This window comes from Cucurbita pepo, chromosome LG10, assembly GCF_002806865.2.
Source record: "Cucurbita pepo subsp. pepo cultivar mu-cu-16 chromosome LG10, ASM280686v2, whole genome shotgun sequence".
Taxonomy (NCBI): domain Eukaryota; kingdom Viridiplantae; phylum Streptophyta; class Magnoliopsida; order Cucurbitales; family Cucurbitaceae; genus Cucurbita; species Cucurbita pepo.
In genome coordinates this window covers 3,130,128-3,150,291 of record NC_036647.1, presented here as the reverse complement: position 1 = coordinate 3,150,291, position 20,164 = coordinate 3,130,128, and the positions used below count along the sequence as shown (strand labels likewise).

General features: G+C 34.2%; 3 protein-coding genes across 8 annotated transcripts; 2 read left to right on the top strand and 1 right to left on the bottom strand.

The window, feature by feature from the left end:
* Positions 1-2,900: 2,900 nt before the first annotated feature.
* LOC111803891 (MADS-box protein SVP-like) lies at positions 2,901-8,121 on the top strand. Of its 6 annotated transcripts, none has more exons than XR_002816442.1 (11): positions 2,901-3,027; positions 3,131-3,281; positions 3,385-3,620; positions 4,174-4,252; positions 4,925-4,989; positions 5,644-5,743; positions 5,819-5,860; positions 5,995-6,033; positions 6,121-6,278; positions 6,378-6,453; positions 8,010-8,121. XR_002816442.1 is itself a non-coding variant. In XM_023688503.1 (11 exons), the coding sequence occupies exons 3-10, from the start codon at positions 3,439-3,441 to the stop codon at positions 6,394-6,396; spliced, it is 684 nt and encodes a 227-aa protein (XP_023544271.1). In that variant the 5' UTR covers positions 2,901-3,027; positions 3,131-3,281; positions 3,385-3,438; the 3' UTR covers positions 6,397-6,434; positions 8,010-8,121. The 6 variants fall into 6 exon arrangements, 4 of the variants coding, with proteins under 4 accessions (XP_023544271.1, XP_023544270.1, XP_023544268.1 ...); XR_002816441.1 differs by lacking the exon at positions 8,010-8,121 and adding an exon at positions 6,563-6,735; XM_023688503.1 differs by having other exon boundaries at positions 6,378-6,434.
* A 1,181-nt stretch (positions 8,122-9,302) lies between these two features.
* On the top strand, positions 9,303-13,638 carry LOC111803890 (O-fucosyltransferase 39-like). The gene is made up of 10 exons (XM_023688499.1): positions 9,303-9,577; positions 10,166-10,228; positions 10,334-10,415; positions 10,543-10,613; positions 10,696-10,784; positions 10,888-11,091; positions 11,638-11,905; positions 12,403-12,630; positions 12,748-12,945; positions 13,085-13,638. Exons 1-10 carry the CDS (start codon positions 9,455-9,457, stop codon positions 13,292-13,294), a joined length of 1,536 nt encoding a protein of 511 aa, XP_023544267.1. The 5' UTR covers positions 9,303-9,454; the 3' UTR covers positions 13,295-13,638.
* A 94-nt stretch (positions 13,639-13,732) lies between these two features.
* On the bottom strand, positions 13,733-18,326 carry LOC111803889 (uncharacterized protein At4g38062). Its single transcript, XM_023688498.1, has 2 exons — positions 18,179-18,326; positions 13,733-17,135 (listed from the first exon to the last, which is right to left on the bottom strand). The coding sequence occupies exons 1-2, from the start codon at positions 18,183-18,185 to the stop codon at positions 13,993-13,995; spliced, it is 3,150 nt and encodes a 1,049-aa protein (XP_023544266.1). The 5' UTR covers positions 18,186-18,326; the 3' UTR covers positions 13,733-13,992.
* Between the last annotated feature and the right edge of the window lie 1,838 nt (positions 18,327-20,164).

The window sequence follows — 20,164 nt, the reverse complement described above, 5'->3', positions numbered from 1 at the left end:
AAAAAAAAAAGTGTCAGATTGGTTGCAGTGTTTGGTTAAATTAATATAATAAAATCGATGCTTTAAATGATCCATTTAAACTTTTAAACCCACATTCACAATTTAACTTAATTAAAAATAAATAAATTTAAGTTATTTATAAGTTTAGTTTAGTATTTTGAACTCTTCCAACTTAAGCCATCTATCACTACAAAAATTAAAAATAGAAAGCATAGTTACAAACATTATTAAGAGATGTACATTTACGGGCATGGAGAGAGCTTCCCCTTTTAGATAGAAAATGGGAAAGATATTTTTTCTGTTAGATAAATGAGGCCAATAATTAATTATTTTTTTCATTGGGCCTTACTTAATATAAATATATTTTTAAATATCTAAGTAAACTTTTTTTAGTTCCATTAAAAAATATTATTTAATTTTAAGACTTCAAAAGTCCGATATTTTTTAATTAACAAAAACTGTTATAATCTTAAAATTTTAACTTTTAGAATTTTAGAATTGACGTCAGATGACTTTACTAAATATATTGATTCATTAGGATTTTTTTTTTTTTTTTTTTTTTTTTTTTTNAAAATTTAAAAATAATAATAAACTAGTAAAAACAGTAACTACATAAAAAAAAATCGTGTGTATATATATATATATATATGAAGAATTAAATAAGTGACGGAGATGGATACCGGAGACGGAAGATGACAGCGGAGAACCCTACCAGCAAAACAAAAGTTGAGAATAACAGTACCGAGTCATGCGTGTCGTTCAGAGAACCGCGTCAGTCATAACTGGTGCGTGATGTTGAGATGGGAGGAGAGCGAGGAGGGAGAGAAGGCGTGGGTATCGAAGCCTAAACACACCTACGATTCACAATTACGGACAGTTCAGGAAGAGACACAGTCGTAGCCATGACAGTGAATGCTTCTCCTGACACACTTGCTGCTATTTCCCGGTAAGCAACAACAAATAAATAAATAAATATTAAAAATCACATTTTTATCTCTCATTTTCAATCAAATATCAATATATATTCCTAAAGGATACATTTATTATAATTGAATCCTTCTACTTTTTTGTTTTATAACAAATTTAGTTTATTAACTTTCAAATGGGTGATTTAGTCCTTATCTACAAGATTAAATAAATTTTATTACCTACATAAATCAATAAACTAGTTAATGGTCCATATATCTATAAGCTACCTAACTTACACTAACTATATATTTATAAGCTACCTAACTTAAAAAGTATAAAAATGATTGTTAACCTAAAAAATTATATTAAATTATGATTTGTATTTAATAATTATAACAATTATAAAAAAAAAAATTCCTGCTGGAGTGAAATTGTAACAGATTTAAAATTCAAACTCTTAATTGATTTTTCTTTTCGTATATATTTTTTATTTTTTAAATTTAATTTGTAGACAGTAATTTACGGGTGAGCTTTCCATTTTTTTTTTTAATTTATAATTAAAATTTAAAAATTAAAAAAGACACGAACCAATTCAAATGCTTATTTAAGAACCTTAAAACCTATAAATAAACCAATAAATTTTTTAGTTCAACAAAGTTTCGTCTAAATTACCCACTTATTGAATTTACTTTTTTTCAACTTGGATTTAATTTTTCTTTGTTTGTGACTTGGTTACTAATAGTATAGTTTCTTTATTAGGTTGGCTGTCTTTTTTTTTTTTCTCAAATGGTCCCATACTTTAATCATCATTAATTATTATTATTTATTACCCTTTTTTATTATACTGGAGTTACGTAAATTTCTATTAATCTAAAAAGAGAAAAATTAATGAATTGAAGAAGGTTCTTAATTTTCCGTTTTCAAGCCAGAGGCGACAACATTGATGTTAATACCCAAAAAAATTACAAATTAAAAAAATATACATTATTATTATAGTTTGGCCAATTAAAATGCTTTTAAAGAACCTTAAATCTATAAATAAACAAATAAATTTTTTTAGAATTGGCATGTTTAGTCCACCCATCTTAAATAGAGACTACTAACATTTTAATCACATAAGTTTTAATTATCGTCATTACTTATAGGTTTTTATGTTTGAATTTATTTATTTTTTTAACTTAAATGACACTCTAGTAAATGTATTTAATTGAATGGACTTGTTTCACATTTGGATTTGATTTTTGTGTGTTGTTTGGTTATTAATAGTATAGTTGTTTTATTAGGTTGGCCGTTTTTTTCTTTTTCTGTCACATACTTTAATCATCGTTAATTATTATTGTTTATTACCTTTTTATATTATATTAATAGAATTTCTATTAATAGAAAAAAATAATGGATTGGAAAAGGTTCTTAATTTACCTCAGAACGTTAAAGCCCACAAATTTCCATAATAAGTCTAATTAATTCCAAAGACCATACTTGTTTACAAATATAACAAATAAAAAAAAAATTAACAATCACCCATAAATCTATAACCATGATTAAATTTCTTGCTTATTTAGTATTAAATCTATCACTAATTTAAATTGTTTCATATATGTATCATATCATTCATACATTATATCAATAGAAGTTAAATTTGATTTATTTTCTATCGTCAGACATTTTTATATTAGGTGCACAAAATCTTAAAAATTTTCCATACTTCCAAAATCAATCCTTTATTTTAAATGTTGTGGCATGAATAGGAAGAAAATCAATAAATTTATAATAAATTAAAATAAAACATTTATTTTATATTACAGAGAATGAATCATATTTTAAAATTCAGAGAATAAAGTGGAAAAAAAAAATTAAAGTGGAAGGAGTATGCATCTGAAAAAAAAAAGTAAAAAAGAAAGTTAATTGGGGCAGAATTATTTGCACGGCCTAACAAAAGAAGAAACAAAAAAAAAGAAAGAAAAATGGCATTTAATTGGAATGGGTATTTCACAACCTCATCCTCAACCCTTTACGGCAAAGTTTATAGCAGCTGGAATTTTGCAGAAGTGGAGCTTTTCACTTCCTTTCACGCCTCATTGGTGGCTTTCCATATTTCTGAAAAACTAACCCTAACCGGTAAGTTTACGCTTTAAATTCCTCATTCACTTTAGTTTCATTTCCAAACATTTTTCACTCATTTTGATCCTGCGCAGATTTTATTTTTCCCTTTTTATTTCAGCTCATTCTTCTTTTCGATCTGTGACTACGACTCTTTCTTCCTTGTTCTTGTCGATCTTCCATCTCTGCAACTGCGATTGTTAAAACTCCCTGTTCTTCATCCCTCTTCAATTAGTTTCCAATTCTGGCTCGAATCCTTCATTTGTTCACAGGTCAGTTTGGCTTTTTTTTACTGTTTGTTTTCACGAAACTAGAAGTTTTTCTAAGCGGAACTGTTTTATGTGAACTCTTCTTATTTTCTCTCCCTCTTCTCAGTGTTTTCCATATCAGAAGCAAGGCTAGATTTAGAGATTGAGTAGCGAGGTTGAAATGGCGAAAGAGAGAATCCAGATCAGGAAGATCGATAACGCTACGGCGAGACAAGTCACCTTCTCCAAGCGCCGGAGGGGACTGTTTAAGAAAGCAAAAGAGCTATCCGTTCTATGCGATGCCGATGTCGCCCTCATTGTCTTCTCCGCTACCGGAAAGCTGTTTGAATTCTCCAGCTCAAGGTTTTTCTCTGCTTCTCACTCGCTCCTCTTTTTTTGGTAGAAACCAAAACTTTAATCGGTCTATCACGATTTCTGAGTTCTTCTGCGTTTTCTGAAACTTCTTTAATTCCATTTACAAAGGACACTTTGTTACTAAAAATGGCGAGAACCATGACAGAAATAAAAAACAAACTGCAGAAAACATGTGTATTTTGCTTGCAACGATCTTACGGAAAACGATACGAACACAAGAGAAAACAATCACTAATTCGATAATGGATATAAGAGGAAATTTTTTGAAAAGTAGCGCCTTATAAAATTTGTCATATGCCTCGAGCTTCGCCCTTTCATCAGAAACGAGGTTTATGGTAGCAGCGATGACTGAAATTTTGGGTCACTCAATTAAAACTTACTGCAGTTATTGTATCGAGGTTATGCTTAACTTTAGCTGTTTATGTTTGTCCATATATTTATTTACATACATCAGAGTAACAGACATGTGATCATTATCATTAATTTCTTCTTGTTTAGTCATCTGCTTCACTGACTGCTATCTGCATTTGACTTTCTGAAGCATGAAGGGAATCATAGAAAGACATAATTTGCACTCTAAGAACCTTCAGAAATTGGAACAACCATCCCTTGAACTACAGGTTTGGCGTTTCTTTCCAGATATTTCCTTTAAAAAATGGTCATCTTTTTTTTTTTCTTTTTTCCAACGGTTTTCAAAGGATAAAAATAATATTATTATGGAAGCCGAAAAACATCGATCATAATTTGTCATTTTTTTAATATGAGAAACTGCTTAATCTTGTCATTTTGAACCTGAAGCGGACTTATTTGTTTTAAGAATACAAATTATTATGGAAACTTATTAAAGAAAAAAACCCTCCCTTAAAAAACAGTTATTTTTACACTGATTTTTATTCTAAAAAATAGAAATCCATTTTAAAAGTAGTTTCTGAACAATGACCGTAGAAAACCACTTTTCTCATCCTGAAGTCTACTTTATATCCTGTTAAAACAGTAGCTCCAGATTTTGCAGTGAAATGGCATTTACTTGATGTCTTAATAATTTTTTTTAAGAACTCAACTAATTTTGATATAATTTATTATATTTCATTCTATGTCTTTAAATTTGAAATTACGTTCGAATCTCTAAAATATATTTTGAAGATTCCAGAAAGCGTATGCTCAGAAGAAGGGTAAGAGGCTTATGTTTTGCTATATTAGTATATTGAGGATGACTTGGATTCTTTAAACTCGGTAGTGGTTCCCATTCATTAGTTTGCTGAAACATTGCTTACTGCTGTCAATGATTTCAGCTGGTTGAAAACAGCAATTACACCCGACTAAACAAGGAAATTGCTGAGAAAACTCAGCAGCTAAGGTATTTACACGAGAAGTTTTGTTTTTGTTTAATTTTTAAAATTTTTTTGATTGGCGATGACTTTAACTTTTGACTTTACGAGGGGTATTTGTTTGAGTTGGATTCTGCAGTCTTTAAACCACAAAAATATATGGTTTTTTAATCACATTAATGGTGTAATTAATCCTTCAATTTGTTACGTTTTTTTTTTCTCTAAAAATATTTAAAGGCTGGGGACTTCTTTTATGGTTGGATGAGGCTATCTTTACGGGTTTTGCTTAATTAATTAATTAGTTGGATTTGGTTAGTTCGGTCGTAAATTTGCAAAAATTTTCCATACTCGATTTTGTTGTTAGATTCGAGTATTTTCGTGATTAGGTTCGAGTCTTCTCATAATTAACCTTTGCTGTGTTTTTATGATTATGATTGGACATTTCTTTTGTCCACCATGTTCGATGGTTAGGTATGAGTATTTTCTTGATTATATTTAGTCATGTTTTTTATATGATTTTTAGTGTGAGAAGGTATTCACTATAACACAAGTTCAAGGATTTAAATGAATGAAATTAAAATCAACTCCCACCTGAAATCTCATCACATCTTAGGAAATTTAGATTATAATGGTTTCTTCAGACTAATTTCTCTCACACACAGTTAAATTTGTTGACAATTTAGGCAGATGAGGGGAGAAGAGCTCCAAACATTGAATATAGAGGAACTGCAGCAGCTAGAGAAGTCATTGGAGTGTGGATTGAGCCGTGTGATGGAGAAAAAGGTATTTTCCATTTCACTGTCCATAAGAAAATCCCCTTTTCTTCTCCTCATATACAGTTTCGTTTTGATGTCCTAGGGCGAACGAATCATGACAGAAATATCTGATCTTCAAAGAAAGGTTAAGTACAGTTTCGTACTGCAAATCAAAATGCATTAATTTCTAGTATATTACTCGGAATATGAATGAATGTGCTATTTAATTACAATTATCAAACGAGGTGAAGGTAAATTCAAACTTTTATGTGCATGCAGTCGGCTGAGTTGATGGAAGAGAATAGGCGACTGAAACAAGTAAGAAGAATAACCCTTTCCGCTGCACTTTAATATAAAATGTGTCCTTTAAATCCCTATGTAACTTATAGTCGCGGTGGTTTACAGGCGCAAAAAATGAATTGCGTGAGGAACCTTGGCGTTGAGCCGGAGAATTTGGTCGTGGAAGATGGCCAGTCGTCGAACTCCGTCACTGAAGCTTGTGTCTCCAACTCCAATGGCCCGCCTCAAGATCTGGATAGCTCAGACACATCTCTGAAACTAGGGTAACCTCACTGCTTGAAAGTTTATTGCATCTATTTTCTAGTAATGTTCATTTAGACTGGTCAAGTTTTATATGATCGGAGTGGACCCAATGGTTGCAGGCTGCCGTATTCCGGGTGACGGCGACGGTAATGGCGATGGAGCAGGAAGATGAACAGGTACTGCAGCTAGCGAAAGGTAGTGTGTAAAAATAATAATACCCAATTTTTTGGGTTAGTTGAGTAATTGGAATCAAACTCTAACCCTGATTTTCTAATTCATGTGCCCTATTGAAATCTGAAAACAGGTTTGTTTTTTTAAGAATTCAATGCACCGTTTTAACGAATCAAACTAGAATTCGAGTGGGCTTGATGAAACCTTGGCGTATGCTATCAGTCGTACTTTTCCTGCGTTTAGCTGGAGACATATTGCCCTTGTTTTGTAAAACAAGCGTTGAGTCATAATTTTGGTTTAAACAAACATCGGTTGTTTATGCTTTTGAATTGGCTTGGTGGGATACTGCTACTGTGTACAAAATTGATGCCTTATTTAGATAAACGTTAAGACAATAAGAAGATTTAGGCATGTTATGTTTAAAGAAGGTGCATGTAATTATTAATTTTAAATTTTTTTAAAGCCGTTTTTAGTTTTGTTTTTATTTGTACATAATCTCCTTGTAAAAATTTAGTGCTAACTTATTGTCTACGGCTCCATTGGATGTGCTCGGAGTAGAAGTTTTGTATAAATGTATCGTCATGCTATAAGTATTTTGATTTAAGTTCTTTTCTTTTTAAGAGGTGAAATAGAATAATCCGGTTGAAGCGTAATGATCATACGTCTGTAATGCATTGTATGTCTCATAATAGGTCCTATTCTTCTACCCTTGATGACTATTCGTATCTATTACCTTGACAGCAAAGAAGAGTTCGATCCAATACTATAGTTTGAATTAGTAAAGATATTAGTAATTAATTAATATTTAGAGAATATATTAGTTAGAATATATCTTAGATTCAGTTAATATATATATATATATATATATATATATATATATATATATATATATATATATATATATTTTAGATTTGATTTGTAGTATATTTTATTTTATTTTTAAGATTTAGTTATTTTATATTTTTTATTTGTAAGTATTAGTTGGTATTGATAAACGTTGGGAATATAATGAAGATTGGATCCCAATTATATTTTCTCATTCTTAAGTTTCTATTGTTTGGCTGAGTAATAATNTGTTTGTTTGTAGGAACGAGTTAGTATCTTATATCAACTTTAGTGAATGTTAATGAGATTAAACTTTCCATCCAATTATATTTTCTCATTCTAAATCTTATATTATTTATTTGAATAAATATTTTTATATTTATTCACACTTCTAGGTGGTAGGTATTGTGTCATTCCGTATACTTCTTTTCTATTCCGGTGTCATAATATGTCAAGTTAAGTTTCTCACTTGCCATCTATTATTATTATTAAATTTAAATTTTGAAGTAATAACTTAATCTAAACTTAACTTAATGTAAATATAAAATCTACTACCACGGTAACTAATTATAAGTGGAATATCATCATCAAAGCTATTCACCTCTTTGTTATAATTGATGATTATAAAGGGAAATCCTTCTATTTCTGTAATTACTTAATTGAGCCTTCGTAATCGGGGCCTTATCAATTCATTGAGTTCTTAAATGACTTTACTTTGCATATGCACTAATAATTATTTCTTGGATGCTCCACAACGTTACTGTAGCAGCACGCAACCCATATCCAGATCCACTCGGAAACTTATAATTTCTTGAATGCCTCACAACTTTACCGTAGATTCACGCAGCGAGGAATTGTCAGTATTATCCTAATATGTAATTCTCTCTCTTTTTTTCTCTTAACAAGTTAATTAAACTATATAATAATTTATCTTCTGAGCTTCACATTGTTTTTAAATGCTCTTTCAACACGTGTCGCCTGATATTTTTATTTTCATTATTATAAAATTTAACTACAAATTCAAAATATCTCTATATATTCATGGGTTATAAAATTAAATTAACTTATCATATTTAATGCGTATGAATATAAAATAAAAAACAAATAAATAAGTTAATTCCAAATAGCATCCGTCCCTATAAACATTAGGATGGGACAGGAAACATAATGTCCCACTCCCTCACATTCACGATAATTATGACGTAACTTGAGCTTATGATTTTTTTTAATTCTCTTATATATTTTCTACCAACAAAATCTTAAAAGCTACAGAAATAGTTTTTGAATACTTATTTTTTCTTTAATTATATTCAAGAATTTAAATGTTTTTCTTTAGTAAGAAATTTAGAAAACTAAAAAGGAAATAAATGATTCATTCCTAGTGTTTGAGTATAGTTTTCATGACTTATTTTGATTCTCTGACAAATTTATAGTCTCTTACTTATACCTATCAATTATATTCTTGTTGATTAGCGTTCAGATTTTTCCTAACAAGCGGAACCGACAAGCAAAATTGAGCATATAATTCATTTGTGTAGCTGTAAGATCTAATACTATAGCTCATCCTAAGAGTAGACTGGCCATACACTGTTTACGACTATCCATCTTAATTCAAGATCTCATTAAAGTTGGTTGATGGAGAAAGGTACACAACGGGGATACGATTTTCATCTTAATTGTGGATATCTATCGAAAGTTCGTAGAAGGAGAGAAGTACAGAATGGGTGTGGAACAGTGTGAATAATTGCAGTCATCCGTCGAGAGCTGAGTGTCGGTGCTCTAGTAGGTAGCGATTAATGAATCCAATAAAGTGGACCATCCAAGCAGAGGGAGCAACGGGTCACATCTGTAATGGAAAACAAGCCTTCGTCCTTTTCTAGTTAAAACTTGAACACATAGGCTAAAGTTATTTTCGCCGCGTGATACTCTCTTTACTTTTAATCGCCATACCCACCTTTTATCTGCTTGGGCCCTCTCTGAAAGCGACACCCTTTCTCTTCCATCGATTCGTTTGCGAGCTGTACAGATGTCCATGTGTGTGAATCAGACGCCTTTTACTCTCTTATAACCCACACCCACTGCAATAAACCTCTCATCTCCTTCATTACAATCCATTTCTGCTTCTGGGTTTTGGGGTTTCGCATTCTATAGGCAGAACCCATCTCCGAGATCCTTGCGTTTTCGAGGTTTGTTCTTTGTTATGGGACTCGGTTATCAGTCGAGCAGAGCTGGAGCTCTGGTTGGTGGTTTCATGCTGCTTTTCTCCGTGTTTCTACCGGGTTTGTTTAGCCATTTGGGTCATGCTTCGCCTTCCACGTTCTCGGTATTTCTTTCCCACTTTTGGTCTTCCTCCTTGAAGCTTTTGAACTTTTGATCTTCTTTGTATTGTTCTGTGAAATTATTTAGGAAATGTGGATGTTTTGATTTTGTTGAAGGGTTGCCGTAAAGAGAAACCTTTATCGTAGTGGAGAAATGGAAATTTTTTCCCTCTTATAGTTAATGCTTTCGTTTACTCCTTTTTCCCGTCCAATTTTTTTGGATATGTGAAGACATAATTACGTTCCCCTCTTCATTTATAGTATGTCGGTATGGTATTTGATTAAGCTTGCTGGTGACAGAAAAGAAAACTTATAATGTTTGGTTCATAATTAGTTTAGCCTTAGGGGAATGGTACTCCGCAGGCCCATTATAAGTTCTCTGGTTAAATCTAAACTGATCGGCAGGCCTTTGAACGTATAGGAATGGTTATTTCTTCATCTCTATCTGTTCAACTTTTTTTAAAATCATAACGTTTTTTCCCCAGTGGAAGTATTATTTGTTAAAGTTTGACTTGTGGGTGTATTATGCACCATTATTAGGCCTTTCACGAGTTATTAAGATAATAATTGATGATTTAATCGGACTCTTGTAGGAATGGAACACTCCAAAGCCCAGGCATTCGCGCCTGCTGAAGAGTGCTTTACAACGCCAAAGTGTGGGTTTGTTGATTGATCATATAATTCGAAGTTGTTTTTTTATCTCCAACTACATTATCTTATGAATGAGAATCTAATAGAGTTAAATCCTATTTCTATGACAGCCAAAACCAGATCAGTCTGATTTATGGGCTCCTTTAACTGATGAAGGGTGGAGGCCTTGTGTTGATTCTTCAAAAGATTCCTGTAAGTTTTGAACCATGGACTTGTAGGTTTCAGAAACTCCCCGTGATGATTTGTACTTAAACATATCACTTACTGAACTTCTGATGTTTTTTATACCTGGTTTGTGCCATTGATCCATGTCTTGCAGCACTACCAGGGGAGTCTGAAGGATATATTCAAGTGTTTCTTGATGGAGGGCTGAACCAGCAAAGAATGGGAGTATGTGTTGGTTTAAACTTTTGTCGGCACATTTTTGTTGATAAGGCAGTCTTCAATTTTAAAATACTTGGTCCACATGCAGATATGTGATGCAGTTGCTGTAGCAAAATTTCTAAATGCAACCCTTGTGATTCCCCACCTTGAAATTAATCCGGTCTGGAAAGACTCAAGGTACTAACAAAATTTTCTCTGCGGGGTATTGTTCTATTCTAGTATATTTGAAAAGTGATCACGAGATTTTTTACCTTATCCTTTACTTTTTTGGAATCTGCAGTTCTTTCGTCGATATATTTGATGTGGATCACTTTATTAATGTGTTGAAAGATGACATTTCTATAGTGAAAGAGCTGCCAGCTGAATTTTCTTGGAGTACTAGGGAATATTATGCTACAGCCATTCGGGTTACGAGAGTCAAAACAGCTCCTGTTCATGCCTCGGCCAAATGGTATCTGGACAATGTCTTACCTGTATTGCAGAGGTTGGTATTGAAGCCTATCCATCTTGACCTTTTAGGACTGAAAATGAAGTGGCTTGGTTTCATATCTGCATATTCAGTTTCTCACTTCATTTATATAAATATAAAAGATGAAGCATTTACACAACTGAGAAATGAATTTAGGAACTTTCAATGTGAGATCTCACGTCGGTTGGAGAGGGGAACAAAACATTCCTTATAAGAGTGTGGAAACCTCTTCCCAATAGACGCGTTTTAAAACCTTGAGGGGAAGCCTAAAAGGAATAGCCCAAAGAGGACAATATCTGCTAGCGGTGGGCTTGAGCCATTACAAATGGTATCAGAGGCAAGCACCGGGCAGTGTGCCAACGAGGACACTGGCCCCCAAGGGGGTGGATTGTGATTACGTAACATGGTATACCTCATGCTTGGATTTGTGGATGTCTGAAAAATTTGAACGAAAGATTCAAAATCTTTCTCATGTTTGTATGTGCTATGAAACTTTCTGATTATTCTCTGAAACCTGTTCCTATCCTGGTTTTACATTCCTTTTCTATATTAATGATTCAGCTACGGTATCGCTGCCATTGCACCCTTCTCACACCGTCTCGCTTTTGAGAACTTGCCTGATGAGATACAAAGGTTGCGGTGTAAGGTCAACTTTCAAGCATTAACTTTTGTTCCTCATATCCGAGCACTAGGAGATGCTCTCATCAGCCGGCTGCGGTATCCTTCGAATAGGAAGGATTCAAAGGAGGCCAACTACCTAAGTTTGACCACTGATACAAATGTACAAGGTCCAATGAAGTTTGTTGTCCTACACCTTCGATTCGACAAGGTACAGCCACCCTTCCTTTCTAGGTGCCAGATTTAAGTGAAGTTCGCTTTGTGCCTCTTAACAATTCAAGTTGTCCAGTGTTACTATCTATTGGACATTGCCTTTCTACGTTATCTTGCTGATATTATAGATAATTAATTATAGTAATCCCTTGCATTCCAACAATAGAAGGCCTCATTGCTCAGATTTTATTTCGTTAATTATTGGGACTGACATTTTTGTTCATGAGCTACCACCATACTCTGCTCAAGTAAGCAACTGGTCGAATTAAGAAGTCCTCATTACAACTGCAGCGTATTTAAGGTCTTTACTTAGCTGTTCATACTAAGTTCTAAGTTCTAAGAACAGGAGTACTGGCCCATACGACCGGCCATTATGAAATCAAATTGAATGACTGAAAATTTGGATTGGTTGATCATATATTCTTCATTCTTTTTTTTTGCACAAATGTCGTATGAAGTTTCGCAGCTGCTGATTTCTTTATGTTCAACATGAAGGACATGGCAGCTCATTCAGCCTGCGATTTCGGCGGGGGAAAAGCTGAAAAACTTGCTTTGGCCAAATATCGTCAAGTGCTCTGGCAGGGAAGGGTCCTTAACTCTCAGTTCACAGATGAAGAGTTGCGGAGTCAGGGGCGTTGCCCTTTGACACCTGAAGAGATCGGTTTGCTGCTGGCTGCTTTGGGTTTTGACAACAATACCCGTCTTTATTTGGCCTCCCACAAGGTAGTTCCTTCTCTATATACGAATAAACCAACCAAGCTTGCTTGAAGTCTTTGGTTTGAAAGTGAAACTATTACCATTTCTTGGAAGTTGGAACCCTAAAGTGCATGGTTCTTTCAGGTATATGGTGGGGTGGCTAGGATTTCAACTTTGCGGAGTCTTTTCCCATTAATGGAAGACAAGAAGAGTCTCACTTCTGGAAATGAACTTGCCCAAATCAAAGGAAAGGCTTCTTTGCTAGCTGCGGTTGATTACTACGTAAGCATGCACAGTGACATTTTCATCTCGGCTTCTCCTGGAAATATGCATAATGCAATAGTAAGTAAACTTCTTGCTGATTCTTAGTCTGTCCAATCTTGCTAAGCAAACCTGTGTTTTTTGTACCAACACTTCCTGCAAGTGATTTATTTATTAATAAGATGATCATTCTTGTACTCTTTCTTGATATATTTTACAGGTGGGACATCGCACTTACGAGAACTTGAAGACCATAAGACCAAACATGGCATTGTTGGGACAGCTTTTCATGAATAAAAGCATAATTTGGTCAGATTTTCAGCAGGCCACTGTAGAAGGCCACTTAAACAGACAAGGACAAATAAGGTTGAGAAAGCCAAAGCAGTCAATATACACATATCCTGCTCCTGATTGTGTTTGCCACGCTTGAAATGGTGTTCTTATTGGGTACCACTTTCCGTCACTAAAACAGACCACTCTTAATGATTCTGCAACTATTGTTCGTCGGTAGTAATCTGTTGAATAAAGAAAAATTAGATTTTCCGATCAGTCGGCCTGCATCATTTGATGTTACGAAAATCCAGTGCGAGGAAGAATTTTCATAGTTTGTAAAGATATGGAGGTCTACTGGGAAGGCTTATGTCTTCTGGGGCCGATTCAGATTAATGCAGTATGTAGTGTGCTAATGTCTTCGGATTATTGACAGATTATCTTAATGTAAAGAATTGTTTGCAAAAATACATCACTTTTTGGTGCTGTTGTTTGTTTGATTAATTTCAAAAGCTGGAAAAGAGTTCTTGAACTTTTCTGCAAAATGGGGAAGAGAGACACAAAAGAACAACGAATCAATGGTCCACTAATAAGCAAATAATGGAACATCCAAGATGAGTATTACAATGGAAGAGAAATTTAAAATAAATATGAACATTGGCTCTGAAGTAAATGAAGTTGAGCCTGTTCTAATCAGTTCGTCGTCCAAAACGAGACGAACCTCAAACTACGTTAAAAGAAAAAGAAAAGGGTTGGTACTAATACAGATGAATTGTACAGAACAAAAGAATTTTGAAAAAAAAAAGGGGTTTATACTGTGCGACTCACGGAGTTGTGGCAACTGGTTGCAGTCTTCAGCTAACTGTTGAGCTCTCTAAAGGGCGATCTTGTATCAGACGAGACTTCAAATCTTTTCATTGAAGGAGAATTCACATTCTCTTTCAGCTCAGCCCTTTGACATTCATTGCCAAAAGAGAGCATTACCTTCTCCAGAAGGCCCATCAATTCTCTGTCTGAATTAGAAAACTCGCTGATATGATTGCCTATGCCTCCAATAATACCCATCAAGTCTTCCTTTTCTGAAGACAACTTCATCACATCGTCTACCAAATTACTCTTCTCACTCTTGAGCTCATCGATTAAGACATCTGAATATTTTAGCTTTGTCTTCAATTGATCCGTTAGTCTCTTCATTTCAGACTCTTTTTCTTCCAAACTTGCTTCAATCTTCATTGCCTTCTCTTCTGCATGACCCAATGATACTGCCTTGAGCTCCAGCTTCTGCTGTATTAGGCGAATATTATCCTCAAGTTCCGAAATCATCAGTTTCTTCTCTTCAGTTTCTAGAATAGCCAAAAACTCGGCGGCATTAATCTTCTCCCAAGCCTGATGGACGAAATTAATTTCTGCTTGCTTCTCTTCAAGCTCTGATGAAAAAGACATTAAAGTGCTGTTAAATTTTTGTTCCAGTGAATGTATTAGCTGCATGAGTTGTTCGATTCTTTTGTTTTTCTTTTCTACCATCTGAATGAGTTTCTCCTTCTCACGCTCAAACATGCTCTCGGCACCAATATGTGATAGCAAAACTACTTCAAGTTCTCGTCTCAGTGAATCTTGCTCCAGACACTCAACTTCGTTTTGGAGTTGTTCTAACTTCTCATCCTTCCCTCTTATAGTATGAAGAAAGCTATCTCTCATCGTCTGAAAGGAAGTTTCAGACTCCAATTCTATTATTTCAAGCCCTTGCTCCAGTAGCGTAACCTGTTGCTCCAGACTTTCAATCCTCTTGTCTTTCTCATCTAACTTCTCCATAAGGCTATCTTTCTCTTGCTTAGTGTTATCCCCAATATGGGCTTCTGCAAGCAGTGAGGCTTCCAACTCTCTACGTATGCTATTGTTTTCATCGAGGTCAAGTTGTAACTGTTCAGCAATAGATTTCCACATATGCATTTCAAAATCCATTTGATTTCCTTCACAGATTTTATCTTCCAGTTCAGCATCTGCTTCTTCCAAGGCATAACATGCTTCTTGAAGTCTCTCCATTGCATCATATTCTATTTGTGTCACTTGTTCTTCCAATAGAAGATAATCCCTGGATGATTCTTCAATTATTTCCATAGACTGATCAAGCTCTCTCAGCTTTAATTTGTACTGCTCTTCAATCATCTCCATTGACTTCACTCGAATATGGGTAGGTTCTTTTTCAGCAAGTTCAGCATTCGTCTCGCCCAAATCATTGCAAACTTCAAGTTCTTCTGCTGCATCATTATTCATTTGCAAACATTTCTCCTCTAACTGAAGCTGATACTTGGTTGATTCCTCAAGCATTTCTTTGTAAACTTCAAGTTTTTCTGCTGCATCATGTTTCATTTGCAAACATTGCTCCTCTAAGTAAAGCTGACACTTGGTTGATTCCTCGAGCATTTCCTTGTAGCTATCTATTTCTTTCTGCATTAGTTGAAGCTGCTCCTCATAAAGATCCACGGATTCCACTTTTTTACGCAAAGACGCCACCTTTTTATATTCTGCTTCAATATCTTTGTGGGCCTTTGCCAAAGCCGCATTCTGCACCTCCACCTGTTTCATCAATAAAGATATTTTCTCTTCTCTATCTTTGTCATGCATATAAACTTCAGCCATTTCTTTTGCCAGCTTAACTTGAGCCTCCGATATTCCCTGATTTAATACTAGTAACATGGCAGATAACTCCTCATTTTGCAACTTCAACTGCAATGCTGAAGAATGATGACTTTCCAACATTGCCTCAAGATCCTTCATTTTCGCTTCTCTTCTGCATAGCTCAGATTTGCAATCATTCAAGTTAATTAAAACTTCTTCCACTTGGGACGCCCATTCAATTTCTTTAGCCCTTAGAGTTGCAGTGCATTCGCCATGGGCAGTTTCCAAGCTTTGCATCTTCTTTTGCAGTTCTCTGAAAGAAGGTGAACCCCCTGCAGCTTGAATTTGTTCCTCCTGGAGTTCTTTGATGGCTGTTCGCAACCCCTGATTTTCTTCCTCCAGCTTTCGTGTTTGGTATTCTCGTTCCTTCATAAATGAATCTTTTGTTCCCAACGAACTTCTTAAAGTAGCAATTTCTTTATCCCTCTGAGCAGTCATTTCATCCAACTGCATTTTTACATGTTCACACTCATCAAGAACATTACCAAAGCGTGTCTCAAAATCAGTAACTTGAATCTGTAAATACTTTCGTCGACTCTCTTCATGGGCGAGGGTTTGGTTGCAGAGTTCTAACTTGTTATTAAGATCTTTTGAGATTAGCATCTGAGAATCCAACCTTGTCTGCAGTGAAGAGGTCCCATCAAGCAGGGTCCCTTTCTCCAGCTCCCACTTTTTTTTGTTCCCCTTCAATTGTTTCCGGACCTTCTCAAGTGCCTCTTCCAGATGCTTAAATTGCTCTGTTTTCCATTTCAGCTGATCTTTAAGCTTTGTAATTTTATTATTTAAATCAATTAGTATATCGTCTCTTTCGCCCTGCTCCATGTGTGCCAGCCCCTCTTCAGCTTCTGCATACTTTCTTTGCCAAAACGATAGATTCTCTTTGAGGCCATGAATCTCTTCTCTGAATTCAGACATCTTCTGCTCTTGATGCATGCATTTCTCATTCGAGTCATCCAAAGCCGATAGTAGACTCCTCTTTTCTTCTTCCAATTTTTCAAACTTCTCATTGGCATCAGCTCGAAGCTTATCATTGGCAGAACCAAGATGCTTTATTGCTGACTCTCTTTCAGCTAGACGTCGTTCAAGTTCCTCCAAACGTTTCTTCTCCATAGATAATTCTTCAGCCTTTTCATTTATCTCTTCAGCTTGCTTCTCAATTTTCAAATTCGCCTCCTGCAACTTAGCGAGCTGCTCGCTATTAACTCTTTTCAAGTTCTCAGACAAGTCTTCCTTCATCTTGCAATCTGCCCTAAGCTTCTCAATATCAGCTTTTGCTTCATCTAGTTCTTCAAGAATTCCATCCATATTCCTCAATTCTAAATCTGAAATTTGTGACGGATGAAGAATAGAAAAGCGTAAAATAGTTAAAAAAAAGTCTATCAATAAAAAATCAAAACAAATATACCAAGTTATAATAAAATCTCAGACAGAGCATTCGCATTCGCATTCACTGGAAACATTGGAATTCCTTGAGGAACTTCAGAGATTATTACAACAATCCGAGGGAATCCCAAAAAGAAAAGGCTAGTGGCCTGTGGATGTTATTCTGCATCTTCTAGGACTAATTAATTACCAGATTCGGATAAAGCGAAAAGGAAAGAAAAAATTCCGATTGTTGCTTTGATGTTTTCTTACACATTCAGTTTTGTTCATGTTGTTGTTATTATTTTATAAATTTTTCCATGATCATTTTCTCCGTATCCAAGCGAGAGTGGCATTCCAAAAAGAACAAAGAAAATTCTGATACCAATACCTGTAGATCAAAAGTTTTAACAGGCAATGTCAATTGAAAAGATATCTCTGGGGTTCTAAAATATCAAGACCCAACGTAATTTTGGGAAAATGGAAAGACCTACATATATGACAAGGCTAAACTCAACCTAGATCTGTTCTAAGCGCAATAACATTCAAATCGTTATTACTTAACAACTCCGTTGAATTAATTCCAAACAACTGGGGCATTAAAAAATCTTTCCTGGAAATTAATGAATTGCGAACGCAAACATTGATAGCTTAATCCGAAAATATCAGACCGGAAATCCTGTTCCTCATGACCAATGACCAGATAACGCAACAACCTCAAATCCAAATGAATTAAGATCAAATCTTAATTTTTCCCGGTAGAACAGAAAGTCATTCAAAAGGAAAATCAACCCCAATCTACTTCTAACAATGACGAACCCCTAAAGATCTGGTAAACGAAGAACATCAGATGAAAACATATAAATCAATAATTTCAAAAGCCATTTTCATGTTTAACTGCACAAAAATCGAAGAACCTAAAAACCGCAATAGTCCAATATTTCCATAAACGCTTAACATTTCAAATTCTCAAAAGCCAGGCAAAAAACGAAGCAGACCGTACCAGGCATCAAAATAAAATATCTGGCGCTTGATTTAGATTCAGCGCAAGAACCGTTGGAATTTCAGGTTATTGTGAAAGAACAGGAAGAAGTAGGTCAGAAACGATGAACAGAAGAGAGAGAAATAAGAAAGGGAGAAAGTGGTTTCTCCAAGTAGCCGTTAAAAGGACCTTTCCGGATTTAAAATAAAATGTGTTGGCGGAGATGGACGGCGAAGTCCCGATCCATATTGAAGCGAACGAAACGCTGTCGTTATGGATCAAATGGGACTAACCGTTACAAGGGTGTTCCATTGGGCCGAAAAAAACTGCCCATCAGCCCAATTCTAATTATTGCGATTTGCCAATCCAATTTTCATTTTGGGCCTACGGCCCATTAGATAATATTAATCCACTTTCCCTTGCTACGATTTTACAAAAATAACTAAATTCCATAATGATTTTAATTTGGTAAAACTCTAAAAGAAAATACTAAGAAATAGTAAAAAAATAAAAAATAAAAAAGAAATTTAAATTCAAGGGTATATTTGGCACTTTCAAACATTTCAAACTAATTCAAGGGTTTACTATTTTCATTGTTTCCAAATCCAAAATTTCCCAATTTAATATTAAAAGCCTTGCTAATATACGTCACCTATTTTTATATATTTCCATAATAGCCAATGTATATTCTTGGAAGTCTTTTTTCTTAACAAAATTTTAAGGGATCAAATCCCTAATTTCCAAACAATTTTTTTTTTTGTATATAAGTCATGTTCTAATGAATAATCCATTTTTTTAAAACAAATCTAAAACAATTTCCTACACAAAATATAATATCGTTTTTAATTTGTTATACTTAACACAAAATTAAGTATATTACGTATAAATAAATATTTATATATAAAAGTGGAGTGCGCCCGGAATTGGGACGGAGTTGGGGTCGAGGATGAGAATGCAATACTCATTTAGCTAATGAGAAAAATATTTACCTACTCCCTCCCATTTTCAATTTAAACGGGATTCTTTCTCGATAAGGTCTAATATTTTATTAATTTTTAAGAAAAAAATCAAATAAGATCTATTTCTTTTTATAGGCTGTCACGTTAATAAAGAAGGAATCTTGCTTGAATCGTTAAGCATGAGAATGTTGAAATGGATTGTATTTTCAATCACTCTTATTGACATTATTAGGTCACATGGCAATGAAAGAAACAATAATAGCAAATATCAAACTGGCTTCCAATTTTGATTGCTTAGGGGAAAAGAGTGTATTAAAGTTACCCAAAAGAATCAAATGAGGGGTATTGTAGTAATCTTATGATAGAAGAAAAAGGCCATTCTGATTTGAAAGAAACCAAACCAAAAATTTTAAATATCTTTTCCTCAACCTATTATGGGATCTTGTAGCAGGGAAGTGAACCCGAACTGGAGTGGTTGAGAAGTACCGTTGTTTGAGTATCATTTTACGAGTTCTTTCATTCTAACCTTTACTAAGTTTCATTCAAGTTATGTCTTGGTCATGGACTGATCAACCTGGTTCGGATCTATAAAAATTCGTTATTGCTTATAAATGACCAACTCAATTATTACAGTGAATACATCTACCATTTTTAAAATCTGTCTTCTAATTCAAAATCGTGGTGTAACTAACGTGTATTCTCTCTTGCTTCAATTATAAGCTTCCATGATTAGATGAAGACAAAAGAAAGGAACAGCTTTGACAAAATATGTTAGTGGATTAATGTATATAATTATTATCTTAATGTGTGGAAACAACTTTTAGACTTCTGGTTGAATATAACCCATTATTTTCGAAAATAAAAACACTATCCCTAATGGAGAGTTCGGCAAATAATTATGAACGTTCATTCCCCTAAGGCATCAATTCTTTGAAAATAAAGGATTTAAAAAATGTTCGAAACTCATTTAAAAAATTATTAAACATTTTAAAAGGTTGTACATAAAATTTAAAAGATTTAAAACATGGTTATAATTTAAATATCAAAC

Bases quoted from the DNA above. Each gene is read 5' to 3' on its own strand.
- LOC111803890 (XM_023688499.1), top strand. From the start codon at position 9,455: ATGGGACTCGGTTATCAGTCGAGCAGAGCTGGAGCTCTGGTTGGTGGT. The intron at 10,416-10,542 runs GTAAGTTTTGAA...CATGTCTTGCAG, and splicing joins TGATTCTTCAAAAGATTCCT to CACTACCAGGGGAGTCTGAA. The intron at 10,785-10,887 runs GTACTAACAAAA...TGGAATCTGCAG, and splicing joins CCGGTCTGGAAAGACTCAAG to TTCTTTCGTCGATATATTTG.
- LOC111803891 (XM_023688503.1), top strand. From the start codon at position 3,439: ATGGCGAAAGAGAGAATCCAGATCAGGAAGATCGATAACGCTACGGCG. The intron at 4,253-4,924 runs GTTTGGCGTTTC...CAATGATTTCAG, and splicing joins AACCATCCCTTGAACTACAG to CTGGTTGAAAACAGCAATTA. The intron at 6,034-6,120 runs GTAAGAAGAATA...GGTGGTTTACAG, and splicing joins AGAATAGGCGACTGAAACAA to GCGCAAAAAATGAATTGCGT.